This window comes from Salmo salar, chromosome 01 (assembly GCF_965601325.2).
Source record: "Salmo salar chromosome 01, fSalSal1, whole genome shotgun sequence".
NCBI lineage: Eukaryota > Metazoa > Chordata > Actinopteri > Salmoniformes > Salmonidae > Salmo > Salmo salar.
In genome coordinates this window covers 72,827,619-72,848,345 of record NC_138291.1, presented here as the reverse complement: position 1 = coordinate 72,848,345, position 20,727 = coordinate 72,827,619, and the positions used below count along the sequence as shown (strand labels likewise).

Here is a 20,727-nt window from a genome sequence, read left to right as displayed (position 1 = left end):
CCAAAATGTCAGGAATTAAGTTTTCAAAATATTTTACTTTCAAAACACAGAAATACAGCCAGCATGATGCATTTTGCATATATCTTGAAAACTTGATTGCTGACATGCAAAACATTTTGGGACTATATCAACAATGGACTAATGAAACAAACAAATACCAAAATAGTTTTCCTTTAAATCAATATTCTAAAATGTACATTTGAAGACTTGTGGGCATTCACCCCATGCATTACCATTACAATCCAGTCATTCAAACTCCCATATATACACTAACATTACAACATGCATCTCTAAGGTAGTCGCTACATCATTACCTCTCGCAGAGTGACCAGGGTCTTCTTATCAATGGTGGCCTGTTTGACCAGCTCCTTGTTCTCCTTCTCCAAATCTTTGAGGCGGTTGCAGGAGTCCTTGAAGGAGGTCATCTCCTTGCCCAGCAAGCGGTTGTCCTTCTCCAGGTGGCTGATCCTCAGGTTGTCCTCGTCCATCTTGGAGTCCCTGATCTCCGCCTGCTGTCTCAGCCTCTTGTTGTCCTTCTCCAGGTGCTTCTTGTCCTTCTCCAGCTGAGAGCTCTCTTGCTCCAAAGTCTTATTCTCCTGCTCCAGCTGCTCCAGACGTTTGCTGGAGATCTTCAGTTCCTCCAGGCTCCTCTGCAGGCTCTGGTTCTCCTGCTCTATGTCCTGCAGCTCCCCCTCCAGCTGCTGCATCTTGCGGCTGCTGTTGTCCAAGGCCTTCTGCAGCCGCTGGTTTTCCGTATCCAGGCCCTGGTTGCTCACCTCAAGCCTCTCAGTTTTCTTGGAGGAGGCCTTGAGCAGCTCCAGGCTCCTTCTCAGCTGGCTCCTCTCACTCTCCAGCTCAAGGTTCTCCAGCTCCAGCTGAGCCGCCTTGTTCCCAGCCGAGCGGAGCACCTCAACAGTCCTGCGAAGCTCCAGGTTCTCCTCGTCCAGCTGGGAGTTCTCCTTCTCCAGGGCCTCCAGCTGGAAGGATGTGCTCCGCAGGCCGTCCACCATCTTCTTTAAACGACGGCCCTCTGCCTCCAGCTCGGAGTTCTCCTTCTCCAGAGACACCACCTGAGGATTTGGGAGAATATGGGAACATTTATCAACAAAGCACTTTTCCTCATTCAAACTCCCATCTACTTTATACAATAGGAGCTGCACAACAAATAAGTGACTCATTTGGCACACAATAGACACCAGGTATACCGACAACTATAAGTGAAGTTTACAGCCACCAATGCACGCAGGGGCCGACCTTGTCACAGGTGATGCCCAGACTGGCTACTCGTTTCTGCAGGGCCTCGTTCTCCCTCTCCAGCCGCTGCGCCTCCACCTCCAGCTCCTCAGCCCTCTCGCCCTTCTCCTTGTACATCTCCAGGTCCTTACGCAGCTGTTTGCGCTCAAACTCCAGCTTGTTGAGCTTGGAGCTGGTCTCCCGGATGGACTCGTGCAGCACGCGGTTCTCCTTCTCCACGTCTTTGACCCGCGCCTCAGCGCCCACCTGGGAGCGCTGCCTCAGCGACGAGACGGTCTGGGTCAGATGCTCGTTCTCCTGCTCCAGGCCTTTCACCTGGAACATAGAGGACGTCTGAGTGGCGCTATGGGACAGCTTCAACTCGAGTCATGCTTCAGTATGGTGTTAATATTAACAGAGCCCCAGAGATTATCTGACCATGAAAGACTCTTTGCTCTTATAATACCCCAGGGTCCTGAATTTGTCCTAATCAGGTCGAGTAGTCATGAAAAGTTCCTGGCCCTAGCTCTGAACCCTGTAGTGTATGTTCACCAGAGATCTGTTCTTCTACTGTAAACCTCATCAATCTAAACTCCCTGTGTCTGGGGCCTCATTAGATTCTGTCGGCTTTCATTACCCCCCCAAGCCACACAGAGCTCTTCAAACTCACTGGGAGAATGCAAGCACAAAGACTACACTCTTCTAAGAAAACTCAATCCAGATCCATAATGATTAAGTAGTAATGTCGTTTTGAGTTTCTTGGAACAAGACCAGAACAAGGTCAAAACAGTCCTTTGACCCGCCTAAAATGAAAGGCTGTTTGTGTCTTGAGCATGGACATGCATGCCTGTGTGTTTGTGTGTACCTGTCTATCTGCGTTCTCTCTCAGTGTCTCCAGGGTTTTCTCCAACAGAGCCTTCTCCTTCATCAGGTCGGTGCTGAGGCTCTCTGCACTGCACAGACTCTCCCTGCCTGTGTTCAGCTCACTCTCCAGCTGCACCAGCTGCAGGCACACACAGAGGACGCACTGTTACCATGGTACCCAGTCACTTAGATCACAGACAATGACACTATGCAGTACAACATCATTACATTGTAATCCGGTCAATGAAATTCTCAATTTAATTTCCTGATTTGCCAAAATAAAACTGAATTGACTATGATACACAGACATTTATATTTCTCTAATTACAGTGGCTCCGTGTTGTGATGCATGTCCTATATTAAAGACATGCGTAAGCCCACTCCATATCGCCCTTCCCATGAACACCGGCTCCAATCTCTGTTGTCTCCTCTCCCCTCCGGAGGATGCTCTGTCAGACTGCACTAGGTAATTACCACTCATGTCACTCACACCCTCTACAAAGGGAAGGGCTGAATTATCTACAAATAAAAGCTTTTCACTGCAGCCGCTTCATTCTCAGTCTGTTCTCTCCCTCTGCCCTTTCTGCTCACCGCATGACGCACAAACACTGTGGCACCAACAGCAACTACAAGCGCACTGTGTATACACACACACACCATTCTTCAAAAAGCAGGCGGACTATTACTAACCATATCATAGATATATACTCACAAGCACTTCACTATGTCAAAGCAGCTTAACTCAAAATTGCCTTCTTATTGCTCCTGCTTGGATTCACTTTTAAATGGGCTCTTTTACAGACAGAGTGCTGTTGCCTAACTCTGTTTCGCCTGAGAAATGCACATTTCATGCATTTTATGTGGAGTGCACAGAGAAGGCTTAACCTCTTATAGCTCCTTAAGGATAGGGGGCGCTATAGCGAATTTTGAAAAAAATACGTGCCCATTTTAAATGGCCTCCTACTCAAACTCAGAAGCTAGGATATGCATATAATTAGTAGATTTGGATAGAAAACACTCTAAAGTTTCTAAAACTGTTTGAATGGTGTCTGAGTATAACAGAACTCATATGCCAGTCAAAACCCCGAGACAGATCCTAACAGGAAGTGGAAATCTGATTTGTGGACTCACTTTCAGCACTTTGCCTATAAAAATCACCGTGAGTTAGGATTTATTGAGCACTTCCTAAGGCTTCCACTAGATGTCAACAGTCTTTACAAAGTGGTTTGAGTCTTCTATGGTACAAACTGACCGAAAGAGAGGCTTTGGAAGTTGGTCACAGGGGGAGGGCCATTACTACTATGACGCGGGCGCCCATGGCTACCCTCCCCTTTCGAAACGTTTAGTAAGACAATGCAATCGTCCCCCTTGAATATTATTGAAGCTCTGGTTGAAAAAGGCCCTAAAGATTTATGTTATACAACGTTTGACATGTTTGAACGAACTTAAATATATATTTTTTTGCACATTCGTGACGACAAGTCCCGCGCGCTACAGTACATTATGAGTAGCCTTCGGAACGCGCTAACAAGAAGAAGCTATTGGGACATAAATTATTAACTTTTTCGAACAAAACTACATTTGTTGTGGACCTGGGATTCCTGGAAGTGCCTTCTGATGAAGATAATCAAAGGTAAGGGAATATTTACAAGAGTATATTTGATTTTAGATGGTTCCAAGATGGCGCTAACCTGTATCGCCTAGCCTATTTTTCTGAGCATAGCATCCCCTTTTATTGCAAAGTGTGATTTCCCAGTAAAGTTCTTTTTAAATCTGGCAATGCGGTTGCATTCATGAGATGTTAAGCTATAATTCTTTGAATGACAATATTACATTTTTAAAATGTTTTCGAATAGTAATTTAGTAAATTGTAGCGCTGACTCACCGGATGCATTTGAGGGAAAATATTTTCTGAACGTCACGCGCCGATATAAAATGCTGTTTTTATATATAAATATGAACTTTATCGAACAAAAGAATGCATGTATTGTGTAACATGATGTCCTAGCAGTGTCATCTGATGAAGATTGTCAAAGGTTAGTGCTTCATTTAGCTGTTTTTTAGTTATTTGTGATGCATGTGGTTGGTCGGAAAATGGCGGTGTGGCTATTTTGATGATGTACTCTCCTAACATAATGTAATGTTTTGCTTTCGCTGTAAAGCCTTTTTGAAATCGGACAACGTGGTTCGATTCAGGAGAAGTGTATCTATAAAACGGTGTAAAATAGTCCTATGTTTGAGAATTTTTTTTTATTACATTTGGTTATGGTTAGGTTATGAATATGGCGCTCTGATTTTTCGCTGGATGTTGATCCCGCATACGGGACCAGCCTTTCAAGAGGTTTAAGTGTCTGAAAATAGCTGAGAGAGTTAGCTTGGAGAAACCTTCAAGTGTCAAGTCTGAGAAATAATAGGAAATGGACTTCAGGATTTACTAAGTTCTTTCAACTCCCTCTGTTTTCATGGATCTATGAATCCTGAAAGCCAAGTCCTGGGGTGAAATATAGGGGGCTGGAGAAAGATGCTAGTGTACTGTAGGGTTACAGAGCAGGCAGCCATTGTTATGTTGTTGATGCAATAAGGAGCCAATGTGGAGTGGGCAGATGATTGATGGGCAGATGAGGGCCCATGTTTAGGCAGCAAGTGTGAAGACGTATGGGACAAGTGTAAAAGCTCTATTGACCCTCTGGGTGAGCCTCTGGTTCTCCTTGTTGGCCTTGAGGTAGTGTGCAGGGGCGTCCTCGCTGGCAGAGCCCCTCAGCTCCTCCACGGTTTTCAGCAGGGCCTGGTTCTCCTTCTCCAGCTTCAGCAGGCGGCTGGACGTCAGCTCATTCACCTCGTGGCCCAGAGACTTCTGAGGCACTGCACAATGAAACCAACTCTATGTTAAACACACAACATACTGCACCGAGAGACTGAAAACAGCCATCACTAGCACAGAGAGGCTGCTTCCTATATACACAGACTTGAAATCATTGGCCACTTTAATAAATGGAACACTAGTCACTTTAACAATGTTTACATCTCTTGCATTACTGATCTCATATGTATATACTGTATTCTACACTATTCTACTGTATCGTAGTCTATGCCACTATGACATTGCTCGTCCATATATTTATATATTCTTAATTCCATTTCTTTACTTAGATTTTTGATTTGTGTGTATATGTTGTGAAATTGTTAGATATTACTTGTTAGATATTGCTGCACTGTTGGAACTAGAAGCACAAACATTTCGCTGCACCCACAATAACATCTGCTAAACACGTGTATGTGACCAATACAATTTGATATGCTAAAAAGGTACTGTTGTAGTGTTGGGGAACTTCCCAATGGGAAGAGGAAGTATGGGACATCCCTAAATGTAGATCTATATCAGTACTGTAGTTACTGAGGAAACACACAGGGTTGATCCTGATCCAAGACCAGTTAAACATTATTCCAAATCCAGGCCCGTTGCTAATCTGGGTCTCGGATTCATTAAATATTAATTACAGGAGCGAATCATGTGTAAATAAACCCTATCCAAACTGTTGTGTGTGTGTGTGTATATGGTGGGCCGGGGCCGGGGTTGAAGCCAGAGCCCCAGTAGGCCTATTGCTGCTCACCCTCTGTCAGATCAGGGGTCTTGGAGAGCTGCTCCAGCTCCCAGCCCAGGTGGAGAGACTCGTCCATGCTCTGTTTCTGGGCCATTTCTAGCACCAGGTTCTCCTCTAGCAGCTCCTCGATACGCTTCCTGTCCATGTCCCGCTCCTGATGCACAGACAAACACACAACGTACTGTCAGGATGGCTATACAGTTTACTAAACCTTAAAGCCGATTTAAGGTAATTCCAGCGTTTGCATTGACAGTACAGCATTTACTGCGATGCAGCCTCTGTAGAAGTCAGGGCATTCATACTTCTTGTGCTTTGTGGAGCAGTTGTAAAGGAAGTTGTCAAGGAAGTGAGTTTGTGTTTATACAGGACCTACCGTCCCCACCTATCGTCAACCAATCATGTCAACGCAGAGCTATACGGAGCCCTCCGGTTTGTTACAAAATCTGGAAGGCGCACGACAACGCGGTTACGTAGCTTGATTTGGCCTCCGCAAGCCTACGCAATTGCATCACACCCTCCGGACAGAGCCTCTGGATCACATTTCAGGATCAAGCATAAATTGGCTTTTACAGTGAGAACCTATTCAGTACAGCATATGGGATTTTATTGAGAGAGAACCAGATTCAAAAGGCACTCGCACATCTGAGCAATCTTGTTGCAGGTGCATGGCAACAGTTCAAACAGGATGAAGGAAAAAAAGGAAGGGAGAACCTACAAAATAGTTCCAAAAAGAGAAAATATACAAACATACCAGTATGTCTGTTAACTTTAATCCCACACAAAACACAGACTTTCATTCTCAATCTTTCCCTCACCATTTCCATGTCGTGGATCTTGGATTTGAGCTGCAGGCTCTCTTTCTCCAGTTCGTGGAGTTTGTCAGAGCGAGCCCTGGTTCCTTCTAGCTGGTCCTTAAGCATGGCCTTGGTCTCCAGCAGAACCTGGTTGTCCTCCTTCAGCTCCTGTAGGGCCCAGCAGAGAGCAACATCATCAGCCCTGTCACTTCTAATACACAACATTCAACAAACATTGGGGAAACAAGTCAATACATTTATGTTACACCCAATGGATGCTTCATTGACACGTCAAGCTTGTTGGGTGCTGAACTGCTATTGATTTGTTCGGGCATACCTCCACTCTAGCTTTGTAGAACTCAATGTCATGGAGCCTCTCCTTGTAGCGTCCCACTTCACTTTCCAGCTTGTCCACTCTGATGGCCTTCTCTCTCAGAACGTCCAGCTCGTCACGATAGGCCCTGGCAGAACGTGCGTCTGACAACAACTGCATGCTCTGGAGGTGACAAACAAAACACTTCATGTCAGTGTCACACACATACAAGATATTTGTTTTCACACTCATTTCCCCTGAGTGTACAAAACATTAAGAACACCTTCCTAACATTGAGTTGCGCCTCCCTTTGACCTCAGAACAGCCTCAATTCGCCGGGGAATAGACTCTACAATGTGTTGTGGTCTTCCTGTCTGGGTTGGCACCCCCCCTTGGGCTGTGCCGTGGCGGAGAACTCTGTGGGCTATACTTGTCCCGGGATGGTATGTTGGTGGTTGGAGATATCCCTCCAGTGGTGTGGAGGCTGTGCTTTGGCAAAGTGGGTGGGGTTATATCCTGCCTGTTTGGCCCTGTCCGGGGGTTTCATCGGGTGGGGCCACAGTGTCTCCTGACCCCTCCTGTCTCAGCCTCCAGTATTTATGCTGCAGTAGTTTGTGTGTCGGGGGGCTAGGGTCAGTCTGTCACATCTGGAGTATTTCTCTTGTCTTTTCCGGTGTCCTGTGTGAATTTAAATATGCTCTCTCTAATTCTCTCTTTTTCTCTCCCTCTCTTGGTGGACCTGAGCCCTAGGAACATGCCTCAGGACTACCTGGCTTGATGACTCCTTGCTGTCCCCAGTTCACCTGGCCGTGCTGCTGCTCCAGTTCCAACTGTTCTGCCTGCAGCTATGGAATCCTGACCTGTTCACCAGTTCCAACTGTTCTGCCTGCAGCTATGGAATCCTGACCTGTTCACCAGACGTGCTACCTGTCCCAGACCTGTTCACCAGACGTGCTACCTGTCCCAGACCTGTTGTCCCAGACCTGCTGGAACCCTGACCTATTCACCGGATGTGCTACCTGTCCCAGACCTGCTGTTTTCAACTCTCTAGAGACAGCAGGAGCGGTAGAGATACTCTCAAAGATCGGCTATGAAAAAGCCAACTGACACTTACTCTTGTGTTACTGACTTGTTGCACCCTCGACAACTACTATGATTATTATTATTTGACAATGCTGGTCATTTATGAACATTTGAACATCTAGGCCATGTGCTGTTATAATCTCCACCCGGCACAGCCAGAAGAGGACTGGCCACCCCTCATAGCCTGGTTCCTCTCTAGGTTTCTTCCTAGGTTTTTGGCCTTTCTAGGGAGTTTTTCCTAGCCACCGTGCTTCTACACCTGCATTACTTGCTGTTTGGGGTTTTAGGCTGGGTTTCTGTACAGCACTTTGAGATATCAGCTGATGTAAGAAGGGCTATATAAATACATTTGACATTTGATTTGTTGAAAGCGTTCCACAGGGATGCTGGCCCATGTTGACTCAATGCTTCCCACAGTTATGTCAAATTGGCTGGATATCCTTTGGGTGGTGAACCATTCTTGATACACACGGGAAACCTTTGAGCGTGAAAAACCCAGCAGCGTTGCAGTTCTTGACGCAAACCGATGCGCCTGGCACCTACTACCATACCCCATTCAAAGGCACTTGAGTCTTTTGTCTTGCCCGTTCACCCTCTAAAAGGCACACATACACAATCCATGTCTCAAGGCTTAAAAATCCTTACGCAACCTGTCTCCCCTTCATCTACACTGATTGAAGTGGATTTAACAGGTGACATCAATAAGGGATCATAGACTGACCAGGTGAAAGCTATGTCATGGAAAGAGCAGGTGTTCCTAATGTTTTATACACTCAATGTACATGCATTACAGAAAAAGGCATAATTAATATTGGTAAACAAACACACCATAGATTGAGTAGGTAGACACGCGCACACACACACACACACACACACACACACACACACACAGACTAAAGCTCCTCTTAGTCAATAGGGTCATTAGCCAGTAATCTTCTCTGGAAAGGGGATTTGAAATGACCCCACACACACACACAAGCACCTCTGCCATGCTGTTGCTGTGGTCCCTTACTTACTAGCGCTGCAAATCATGTTTACAGCAAAGACTATAAATAAAAGAACATCTTTGCCTACATCTAAGGAGATAGCCAAACTATAGATAGCTCAGCCACTAATTGGTTAAGGGCCTTAACCTCATGATTAAGAATGTCAAATAGGAGGTGGAGATGGTTTGATGTGTGGTATAACCTTGAGAACAGTCAGGGCACAACAGGTGACATGTCTTATAGGTGGAGCTTTTGTCCAGTTGTCGGCGGGCAAGCTCTGTGTGACAGGCTTGTAAATCTGGATTGATGCCTAGCATAGCTCAGCAGCATGGTCAGTGCGTAGTTTCTGTGTGAAAGTGTGTAGCTGGAGATCAGAAGAGACATGTTGGTCCAAGGCAGACTGTGTGTATTAGTCTATTAAGTGGAGTCATGCTGATGCTAAATTGTGTAATGTGACGTGGACTGGGAGCTCTGACATCAGCTGTAATTAACTCCCAGTGATTACTCAGCTGTGTTGACCTATTCTGTGCCACACCTAGGTCTCAGTCTGCTCTGGGGTTGGACGGTAATGTGTTATGTTGGACTATATGTTGTGCTAGTTTCATCTTTCTAATGCAGAGTTGGAAATCTGTTCTATATTTCTTTGTGCTGTAGTAGCTAGGTTTGTTTTGTCCAGTACCTCTTGCTGAATCCTCTTGTTCTCAGTCTCCATATTGTCCAGCTCCTGTCTACAGTCCAGCAGCTGCTCACTCTTCTCCTCCCTGAAAGAGAGAGAGCGAGCGAAAGAGGCAGAGAGCGAAAGGAAAAGAAAGAAAAATATGTTAAATCACACATGTACGCATTTTTTTTTTAAAACACAAACAAGACCATAACTGTCCCACACAGTTATTCTTAGAATAAATATTATTTTTTGGCCATTTTTCTAATTTGGCACAGAAACTAGATGCCATGAGTAACTTGGTCAAAAAGAAAGGCACCGATTGGCCTATAGGTGGCGCTGTTATAAGCAGTCTCACTTAAACCCTCATATTGCCGTCTGTTTGACCTAGAGACTTGAAACTTGGTATGTAGGCGTACTTCATCATGCTGAACAAATCTGCCTCAAGGACCCATAAGGTCTGTCAGCATATATTTTCATCCATTTTGGAAAATTGTTGAAAAACTTCATTAACCAAGTCCAAATAACAGCAAATTAGTTTTGTAGACTCATGGTTAGGGTTGCAAACGGAGGGTATATTATTGGAAACGTTTAACGTTTACCAGTAAACTACCAGAATTTTGGTATCTTTCAAGGATTTGAGACATTTAGTGGCACTTCTGTCCCTCTGTGTGGCATTATTTATGTAAAATATGGAAATTATTTATTTGAAAATCATTTAATTATGATAAAGGTGTAAAACACAAATATAAACCAACTTAGTGAATGTTTGTTATTTTACAAACTTATTTATTTTACTCTGGCAATATGTATTTGTTGTGAATGTTTTGGTGTCAAACTGGTGGCAGTTATGAAAAATGTCAATAGCGGGAAAAGTTGCAGAGTTAATTGAAAATAATGCCATCATTGATTAGATGCTTTTTTCATTCATTCTTTTTCTCTCTTGAAATATGCAGTCTATCTACCAGAAACTAATGGAAAATATGGACACAAATTAATACTATATATGAATACATGTTTTAAAAGTTATTTAAGTATAAATTACCAAAGTTACAATAGATTGTTAATTCTCAAAATTACTGAAGAATCCGGTAACTGTGGTAAATTACCGATAGCTTTGCAACCACATCGCTTAACTTAGTTTGAGAAAAATTTAAGGGATTGGTTAAGAGTTAAGAGATGGCTGAGTTATTGATACATTTTTATTTATTTATTTATTTATTTATATATATGATTAATAAAATCTGATTAACTGATTAAAAAACAAATAATAATAATAAATATATGTATTTTATTTTTTAAATCAGTTAATCAGATTTTATGTGTCCATATAAATCCTTTTATAAATCCACTTCCCCAATGGCCCATCAACTTGAAACCTTCTAGGGTCAAAGACATTACCATGATGAACAATGTTAAGATTGGCATTGATATCTTAAAAAAAATAAGGAAAATTAATTTACTTTTTGGAATATATAACGCTAATGCTGAAAATAAAATCATAAGAAAATCTGCTCATGGACTAAAAGTCAGATTCACTCCAAATGTGGTCTTTGAATCCATCACAATAGTCCCTGAAGTGTTTGAGAAAATAATGTTGATGCATTCAAAGATGGCCAGACTATACCAGTAGATGCATATTAGCACATACGCTAAAAAAATACTTTTTTGTTTTCTGGGTTGGGAAATGGCGAGATATTGCATATCCAGTATTCTATTTTATACATCTGTCGATGTCATTAATTGTTTCTTTGTAGCCAACTAGCTATTGTATCACTAACTACTGGCTGATGTGGGTGGGGTACAGTAGTAGTCTACAGTAACGTTACAGCAATACTGAATGACAAAGTTGGCTTGTCACTACAAGCTAGTTGGTTGATATGGGGTACAGTATAACTGTTCTGTTATTCATTGGTCTGGAAATTGTTAAATTAACATTCGAGAGACACACCACACATTCACGCAGATGGACGGCGGTATACTTTTTAGCCAGTAGTTCTGAAAGTAGCACTACTGAGCCAAAAGTGGTCCCTGAAAAGTGTCTCTCTCGCGCTCATTGGCAAATGCTGGTTAGGCCTCTTGCTAGCTGTCACTCAAATGCAAGGGGTTGAAGCTCATTGGCTAGAACTCAAATTGCTATGGGGCTGGCCCACGTGCGGGGAAATGGCGCGGCACAGCTTCAAGAAAATAGTAGTTTCAAACTAGGGATTTTGTGTCTAATTGAGTTAGACAGTAATTGTGCATGTGTGAACTAAACATCCAGCCCAATGCAGGAGGTTTATAAAATACTTTCTTAGTCGTCAAAGTACTGGCACATGTCTTTAAGGCTAAGCTAATCGTTAGATCCTTTGTAGGCGCGTCGGTAAATCTCCGAGCCGTTTCCCTAAACCATCGTTATTAACGTTGCACTTGAAAGCGACCATAATCTAATGCCTGCCTCAGACCACTCGTAGACCATATAAGTACGTCGTTAGATGCTTTTTTTGCCCTCCCGCGTCACTTTATACACAGAAGAGCTCTGCTAAACAGAATTACATGGTTTATCAGTCTCTCTGTGACAGCTGATAAGTTCAGAACAAAGTTGACTACAAAGTTGCCAATGTTCTTGCAATTGATACAAACAAGCGACGTATAAAAACATGCTTCAAATGAAAACAGATGACTGCATTAAAACATAAATACAGTAGGCTATAGGCCTATTTCAATCCTATCAATTTACATTTAATGCGCAATCAATTGAGTTATATTTTGCTACTTGTAGGCTAGCTAGGCTACTGTCTGTAATTTGTCTCATATTTCATGATGTGTATCCTAACATGTGCGCAATGATTTTTATTGGGTAAGCATTAGAATAAGCCGCCTCACAATTTGCAGCTGTAGGTGGTAATGTCTCTCTAGGAGCTGATCCGTCATCAGTATTGTGAGATAATTATAATGTTAAGGGAAGGTTTGAATGGAGAAAGCTGAAACCGAGAGCAGTTCTGCCTTTTTTTCGATCCTATCAGTATCATGCTGCAATGACGCACATAGAGACCGTTCACGCTACGTGGTGTTTTGGGAAACGCATGTTACATCTTTGGCCAATGTAAGAACGATGCATCGTTAAAAATGTTTTTTATTTTTTTTAATTTTGTATATATTTTTTTTAAAACACTTGAAAGCCTAAGTTCCACCGCTATCGGGGAAACTGGGCCCAGGTCTCCCTTGAAAAAGTGATGTTATTTTTGACCTGGTAAAATACGTTAAAAGGTTGTGTGTACGCTCACTAGATAGAATTGTGTGGTCCAAAGAAAATAGACATGGATATCGTAGGCAATTCTCAAATCAGATGAGATACACCTGGTCGCATTATTAACAGTATTACTGAGACGTAAATCGTTTTCAATTCCCAACTATTAAAAACTTGATTGTTTCTAAAAACACACAGCCAACCAGTCACTGCTACCTTTGAAAGCACTGTGGACAACACCTGTAAATTACTCTTATGGTAAATAACTAATCCAAAATGAATTTCATTAATAAAATGTGGCTACATAATTTACTGTGTGGATATCTTTGCAAGTTATGCATAATTATTGTTAATATTCAATTTCTCTAGGTTTTCCATTCCCAGACATCAAGTCACCTGTCTCCAGCAGAAAATACCAGTGGGAAAAAAAGTGTTGGCTTAAGGTACGACTTCCTATTGGGGAAATGTTAAATCACTCAAGGTCATATTTAGATTTAGTGACTAACACGAATAGGAGCATATACATTACAGGCTTAGTCTACACTCGCGTTGAACAATAATATGCAAGAATGCACAACCACAATGGTTAAGAGGTGCTTACACACTTGCATCCTTTATTCAACTTGTGTAGACTAAGCCCTAGAGGTTGTAACTTCACATGATTTAGCCTACTTGTCAATCCAGATCTGAATGTTTAATATCCTTTAACTGTACTTTCGATAGTATTTGATGCCAAAGCTAATTACCGAATGTCCTACTTCAAGGACGTGGTCAGGTTGACACACAGTCACAATATCACACACGCACATGATTTGCGGGTCAGCGGTTTGTTCACATGCCCAGAATGGCAAATAACTCATTCGCAAATCGCACCCAACCCGTAAATATTCAGATACAGTACATGCAGCTTTTCTTGTCATTACCTGTTGCCCTAGAAGACTAAATAAACCCTTGCTCACCAGAAAATGTCATACATCGAAAGAATGAATGCTTAAAATCTAGTTGACGTCGGTAAAGTGCTTTCATCTCTGCTTTTGCCTCAGTGGATCGATGTAACCATTTCTGCCCAAGTTCCCAAAAGCATTTGGTAATTGGCATGTATTGGTGCTCGTACACTTACGCCCTAAAGACTAGGCTTACGCACTAACGCCAGATAAACAAATACATGTAGCTTCATATGAATTGTACAAAAATTCTATACTACATGCCCAAAAGTATCTGCCCCCCCCAGCCCGAACAATGAAAAACAGCCCCAGACCATTATTCCTCCTCCACCTAAATGTATAGTTTTCACTAAGCATTGGGGCATGTAGCGTTCTCCTGGCATCCGCCAATCCCAGATTCGTCTGTCGGACTGCCAGATGGTGAAGTGTGATTCATCACTCCAGAGAACGCGTTTCCATTGCTCCACAGTCCAATGGCGGCGATCTTTACACCACTCCAGCCGATGCTTGGCATTTCACATAGTGATCTTAGGCTTGTGTGCGGCTGCTTGGCCACGGAAACCCATTTCATGAAGCTCCCGACAAACAATTATTGTGCTGACATTGATTCCAGAGGCAGTTTGGAACTCTGTAGTGAGTGTTGCAACCGAGGACAGAAGATTTTGATGTTCTTCAGCTCTCGGCGGCCCCGTCCTGTGAGCTTGTGTGGCCTACAACTTTGCGGCTTAGCCATTGTTGCTCCTAGACGTTTCTAATTCACAATAACAAACACAGTAGCTATGGGGCAGCTCTAGCATGCAGAAATGTGACAAACTGACTTGTTGGAAAGGTAGCATTCTATGACGGTGCCACATTGAAAGTCACTGAGCTCTTCAGTACAGGCCATTCTACTGCCAATGTTTGTCTAGGGAGATTACATGGCTGTGTGCTCAATTTTATACACCTGTCAGCAACAGGTGTGGCTGAAATACCCAAATCCACTAATTTGAAGCAGTGTCCTCATACTTCATTTTTAATGCATTGTTTTCTCTTGAGTCAAACCGCACATTACTAACACACATGATAAAGCAAGTTAAACGTTTACAAAAAGACAAATGTAAAAAAGCTCCATGTATCTAGTGACTGAACACAAAAAAATAACAGCATAGCGACATGATCACAGTTACCTCTTCGCCACTCACGTAGTTTAGCTGTGTGATTATCATCACTTAAGGTAATTATTTGTCTATCTCAGGAGAGGACGGACATGCATGACATTCTGCTCTCCTCCCTGCTGAGAACGATCCAGCCCCAGCAGCGCAGACCTCTGCCAGCCACGCCACCACTGCCCCTGAAAGCTACTCCCTGGCCGGCAACAAGATAGGAGTTCGTCCTGGACCAAGGCCACGGCCAATGGCTATTGATGGGCTACTGGCCAAGCACCACAGGGAGAAAGAGATCCAGAAGCGGGTGGATACCGCCAGCCGTCTGTACAAGTTCTGCCACCAGCCACTGAAAGGCCCTAACAGCCCTCCAACACATCCCGGCTTTCCTGGAGTGTCAGGAAAATATCTACTGCCTAGCCCATGTGTACATGGTATTGGAGGGAGATTCAACAGTCTGCCTTTTATAAGACTGGAAAGCAGAGATGGATGATGGTGCAGAATGGGGAGTGACTCTACAGACACGCAGAAATAAACAAGAGCTGAAGATCTTTCCATTGATGGATGTGGTTTGTTTGATTTGTATTTATTTGACAGGTACTGTTCATTCTATTACACGCAGTGCCTTCAGAAAAGTATTCATATCCCTTGACTTATTCCACATTTTGTTGTGTTACAGCCTGAACTAAAAATGTACTGAAACACAGAAATATCTAATTTACATAAAATCACCTTAGGCAGCAATTACAGCTATGAGAGCTTTGCACACTTGGGATTGTACACTATTTGCACATTCTTTTTAAAATCCTGCAAGCTCTTTCAAGTTGATCATTTCTAGACAGCCATTTTCAAGCCAATTTAGGTCAAACTGTAACTAGGCCACTCAGGAGCATTCAATGTCGTCTTGGTAAGCAACTCCAGTGTATAATTGGCCTTGTGTTCTAGTTTGTCCTGCTGAAAGGTGAATTTGTCTCCCAGTGTCTGTTGGAAAGTAGACAATCAGGTTTTCCTCTAGGATTTTGCCTGTGCTTAGCTCTATTCCATTTCTTTCTATCCCCCAAAAAACTCCCTAGTCCTTGTCAATGACAAGCATACCCGTAACATCATGAAGCCACCACCATGCTTGAAAATATATAGAGAGTGGTACTCAATGATGTGTGTTGGATTTGCCACAAAACATAACGCTTTGTATTCAGGATAAACATTTAATTTCTTTGCCACATTTTTTGCAGATTTACTTCAGTGCAAACATGATTCATGTTTTGGAATATTTTTATTCTGTACAGACTTCCTTTACACTCTGTCAATTAGGTTAGTATTGTGGAGTAACTAAACTCAGCAAAAAAAGAAACGTCCCTTTTTCAGGACCCTGTCTTTCAAAGATCATTCGTATAAATCCAAATAACTTCACAGATCTTCATTGTAAAGGTGTTTAAACACTGTTTCCCATGGTTCAATGATCCATCCATAAACTATTAATGAACATGCACCTGTGGAACGGTCGTTAACCTCCGTGACACTAGCGTCCCACCCGCGGTACACACTATCAACAGCCAGTGAAGTAACAGGGCGACAAATTCAAAACAAAAATCTCATAATTCAAATTTCTCAAAAATACAAGTATTATACACCATTTTAAAGATAAGAGTCTCCTTAATCCAACCACAGTGTCCGATTTCAAAAAGGCTTTACGGCGAAAGCATAACATTAGATTATATTAGGACAGCGCCTATGTCAAACGATGTTTACAATCAACCCTTAGGGTCTTTTTACCATAAATCTTCGATAATATTCCAACCGGACAATAGCGTATTCATTACAGAGGAAAAAGGAAGGGCGCGCCTACGTGCTGGCACAGTAAACAACTCGTTGGTCCCAGGCTTGAGTCAGCTCCTATTCTCTGCCCAATAACAGTAGAAGCATAAAACAAGGTTCTAAAGACTGTTGACATCTAGTGGAAGCCTTAGGAAGTGCAAAATGACCCTACAGACACTGTAGTTTGAATAGGGATTAGATAGAAAAACAAGTCCCTTCCTGGTTGGATTTTTTCTCAGGTTTTTGCCTGCCATATGAGTTCTGTTATACTCACAGACATCATTCAAACAGTTTTAGAAACTGCATAGTGTTTTCTATCCAAATCTACTAATAATATGCATATCCTACCTTCTGGGCCCAAGTAGCAGGCAGTTTAATTTGGGCATGTTATTCATCTGAATTTCTGAATACTGCCCCCTGTCACCAAGAAGTGACACTAACAGCTTACAGACAGTAGGCAATTAAGGTCACAGTTATGAAAACTTTAGGACACTAAAGAGGCCTTTCTACTGACTCTGGAAAACACCAAAAGAAAGATGCCCAGGGTGCCTGCTCATCTGCGTGAATGTGCCTTAGGCATGTTGCAAGGAGGCATGAGGACTGCAGATGTGGCTAGGGAAATAAATTGCAATGTCCATACTGTGAGACGCCTAAGACAGCGCTACAGGGAGACAGGACGGACAGCTGATCGTCCTCGCAGTGGCAGACCACGTGTAACAACACCTGCACAGGATGGCGACAACATCTGCGCCAGTTACACCAGAACACACAATCCCTCCATCAGAGCTTAGACTGTCCGCAATAGGCTGAGAGAGGCTGGACTGAGGGCTTGTAGGCCTGTTGTAAGGCAGGTCCTCACCAGACATCACCGGCAACAACGTTGCCTACGGGCACAAACCCACCGTCGCTGGACCAGACAGGACTGGAAAAAAGTGCTCTTCACTGTCGAGTCGCGCTTTTGTCTCACCAGGGGTTTGCGGTTATCGTCGAAGGAATGAGCGTTACACCGTTGTACTCTGGAGCAGGATCGATTTGGTGGTGGAGGGTCTGTCATGGTCTGGGGCGGTGTGTCACAGCATCATCGGACTGAGCTTGTCGTCATTGCAGGGAAGACATCCTCCCACCTCATGTGGTACCCTTCCTGCAGGCTCATCCTGACATGACCCTCCAGCATGACAATGCCACCAGCCATACTGCTCGTTCTGTGCGTGATTTCCTGCAAGACAGGAATGTCAGTGTTCTGCCATGGCCAGCGAAGAGCCTGGATCCAAATCCCATTGAGCATGTCTGGGACTTGTTGGATTGGAGAGTGAGGGCTAGGGCCATTCCCCCCAGAAATGTCCGCGAACTTGCAGGTGCCTTGGTGGAAGAGTGGGGTAACATCTCACAGCAAGAACTGGCAAATCTGGTGCAGTCCATGATGAGGAGATGCACTGCAGTACTTAATGCAGCTGGTGGCCACACCAAATACTGACTGTTACTTTGGATTTTTACCCCCCCCCCCTTTGTTCAGAGACACATTATTCCAGTTTGTCACATTTCTGTCTGTCTCAGTTGAATCTTATGTTCATACAAATATTTACACCTTAAGTTTGCTGACAATAAAACACAGTTGACAGTGAGAAGACTGTGTTTTTTGCTGAGTTTAAAATGTTACTGACCCATCCTCAGTTTTTCCTATCACAGCCATTAATTAAACTGTTTTAAAGTCACCAGCGGTTTCCTTGCTCTCCGGCAACTGAGTTAGGAAGGACGCCTGTATCTTTGTAGTGACTGGGTGTATTGATACATTATCCAAAGTGTAATTAATAAATTCATCATGCTCAAATGGATATTCAATGTATTGCTTTTATATTTTTTACCCATCCACCAATAGGTTCCCTTTTTTGTGAATTCACTTCTTGACTGAGGTACCTTACAGATAATTGGTTAAATGGGGTACAGAGGTAGTCATTCAAAAATCATGTCAAACAACTATTCTACACAGAGTCCATGCGACTTGTTAATGTTTTACATTTTTTTTATTACATTTGTAATAAAAAGTGTGTGTAGTCCAATGACACAAATTCTCAATTTAAAGCCTTATTCTAAAATGGATTACATAGTCAGTCCCCCCCATCAACCTACACACAATACCCCATAATAACAAAGCAAAAACAGGCTAAGAATTTTTTGCAAATTTATTACAAATAAAAATTTAACTGAAGGAAAGAAATAATCACTTTAACATAAGTATTCAGACCCTTTACTCAGCACTTTGTTGAAGCACCTTTGGCAGCGATTACAGCCTCGAGTCTTCTTGGGTGTGATGCCACACACTCTGGCTGGGCTACTCAAGAACATTCAGAGACTTGTCCCGAAGCCACTCCTGCGTTTTCTTGGCTGTGTGCTTAGGGTCGTTGTCCTGTTAGATGAACCTTCGTCCCTGTCTGAGGTGCTGAGCGCTCTAGAGAAGGTTTTCATCCAAGGATCTCTGTACTTTGCTCCAATCATCTTTCCCTCGATCCTGACTAGTCTCCCAGTGCTTGCCTCTGAAAAACATCCCCACAGCCTGATGCTGCCACCATGCATCACCGTAGGGATGGTGCCAGGTTTCCTCCAGATGTGATGCTTGGCATTCAGGCCAAAGAGTTCAATCTTGGTTTCATCAGACCAGAGGATCTTGTTTCTCATGATCTGAGTCTTTACGTGCCTTTTGGCAAACTCCAAGCGGGCTGTCATGTGCCTTTTATTGAGGAGCGGCTTCCATCTGGCCACTCCTATAAAGGCCTGATTGGTGGAGTGCTGCAGAGACCGTTGTCCTTCTGGAAGGTTCTCCCATCTCCACAGAGGAACTCTGGAGCTCTGTCAAAGTGACCATCGGGCTCTTGGTCACCTCCCTGACCAAGGACCTTCTCCCCCACTTGCTCAGTTCAGCCAGGTGGCCAACTCTAGGAAGAGTCTTGGTGGTTCCAAACTTCTTCCATTTACGAATGGAGCCAACTGTGGGGATCTTCAACCTTCAATGCTGCAGACATTTTTTGGTAGCCTTCCCCAGATCTGTGCCTTGACACAATCCTGTCTCGGAGCTCTACGGACAATTCCTTCGACCTCGTAGCTTGGTTTTTGCTCTGACATGCATTGTGAACTGTTGGGCCTTATATAGACAGGTGTGTGCCTTTCCAAATCATGTCCAATCAATTGAATTTACCACAGGTGGACAATCACGTTGTAGAAACATCTCAAGGATTATCAATGGAAACAGGATGCACCTGAGCTCAGTTTCAAGTCTCAAAGCAAAGGGTCTAAATACTTATGTAAATAAGGAATGTTTTTTATTTTTAATACTTTTGCAAAAATGTCCAAAAACCTGTTTTCACTGTCATTATGGGGCATTGTGTGTAGACTGATGAGGAAAACATTTAATACATTTTAGAATGAGGCTGTAATGTAACAAAATGTGGAAAAAGTCAAGGGGTACGAATACTTTCTGAATGCATTGTATATTAGTTTATTGCTAGTGTACAAATGAACAAATACCAACATTTTATTCTAAATTGCTGTGAATGTCTTGAATAAATCAATTGCTATAGTGTGTGAATAGGTTTGTTGTACAATGGATTGTGCTCTAACACTATCCTAAATATGCTTTTGATTTCAATAAAGTAAACCTCAACAATTTGAGAGATAAACATGGTAATGCCTTCACTGACTGCACATAAAGGAAGATATCATGTAGGAACTAAAGTGCTTGCTTTGTGACATCCTATGTATCCCGTTTATTGCTGCTCACAGCTATATTTATTTCTGTTTTCTCTAAAGTCGTCTTGAAAAACCGGAATTTTTACTTAGGCCATGTAACTCATTGGTTAGTACAAACCAAGATGTTTACCCAGCAGATAGGAATCCATGGACCTCTGTCCTTACCGGGTCAGGTCAGCTTGTTTACTTCTGCCTGTGTGGGTTGGGGACGTGGTTAATTACCAAATTACATTCTTAGGAGCTATTCAGACTCTGCAGGTGAGGAGAATTTATTTCTATGTGTAATGAACAATTGAAATGATAGTGTGTGAGTATGTCTGTCT

At 43.0% G+C, this 20,727-nt stretch overlaps 1 protein-coding gene across 6 annotated transcripts in view; it reads right to left on the bottom strand.

The window, feature by feature from the left end:
- The window catches only part of LOC106607988 (girdin), a 94,349-nt gene that overhangs the window by 20,420 nt on the left and 53,202 nt on the right, over positions 1 to 20,727 (bottom strand). For all 6 annotated transcript variants that reach the window (XR_001329355.3, XM_014205542.3, XM_014205573.3 and 3 more), the window contains exons 9-16: positions 9,555 to 9,636; positions 6,831 to 6,989; positions 6,515 to 6,661; positions 5,709 to 5,853; positions 4,781 to 4,959; positions 2,099 to 2,236; positions 1,255 to 1,569; positions 315 to 1,070 (exon numbers count right to left, since the gene is read on the bottom strand). Coding sequence is in view for 5 of the 6 variants with exons in the window: in XM_014205542.3 (XP_014061017.1) it covers positions 315 to 1,070; positions 1,255 to 1,569; positions 2,099 to 2,236; positions 4,781 to 4,959; positions 5,709 to 5,853; positions 6,515 to 6,661; positions 6,831 to 6,989; positions 9,555 to 9,636 (1,921 nt within the window). In the remaining variant the exon portion in view is untranslated. The remainder of the gene's footprint in view (positions 1 to 314; positions 1,071 to 1,254; positions 1,570 to 2,098; positions 2,237 to 4,780; positions 4,960 to 5,708; positions 5,854 to 6,514; positions 6,662 to 6,830; positions 6,990 to 9,554; positions 9,637 to 20,727) is intronic.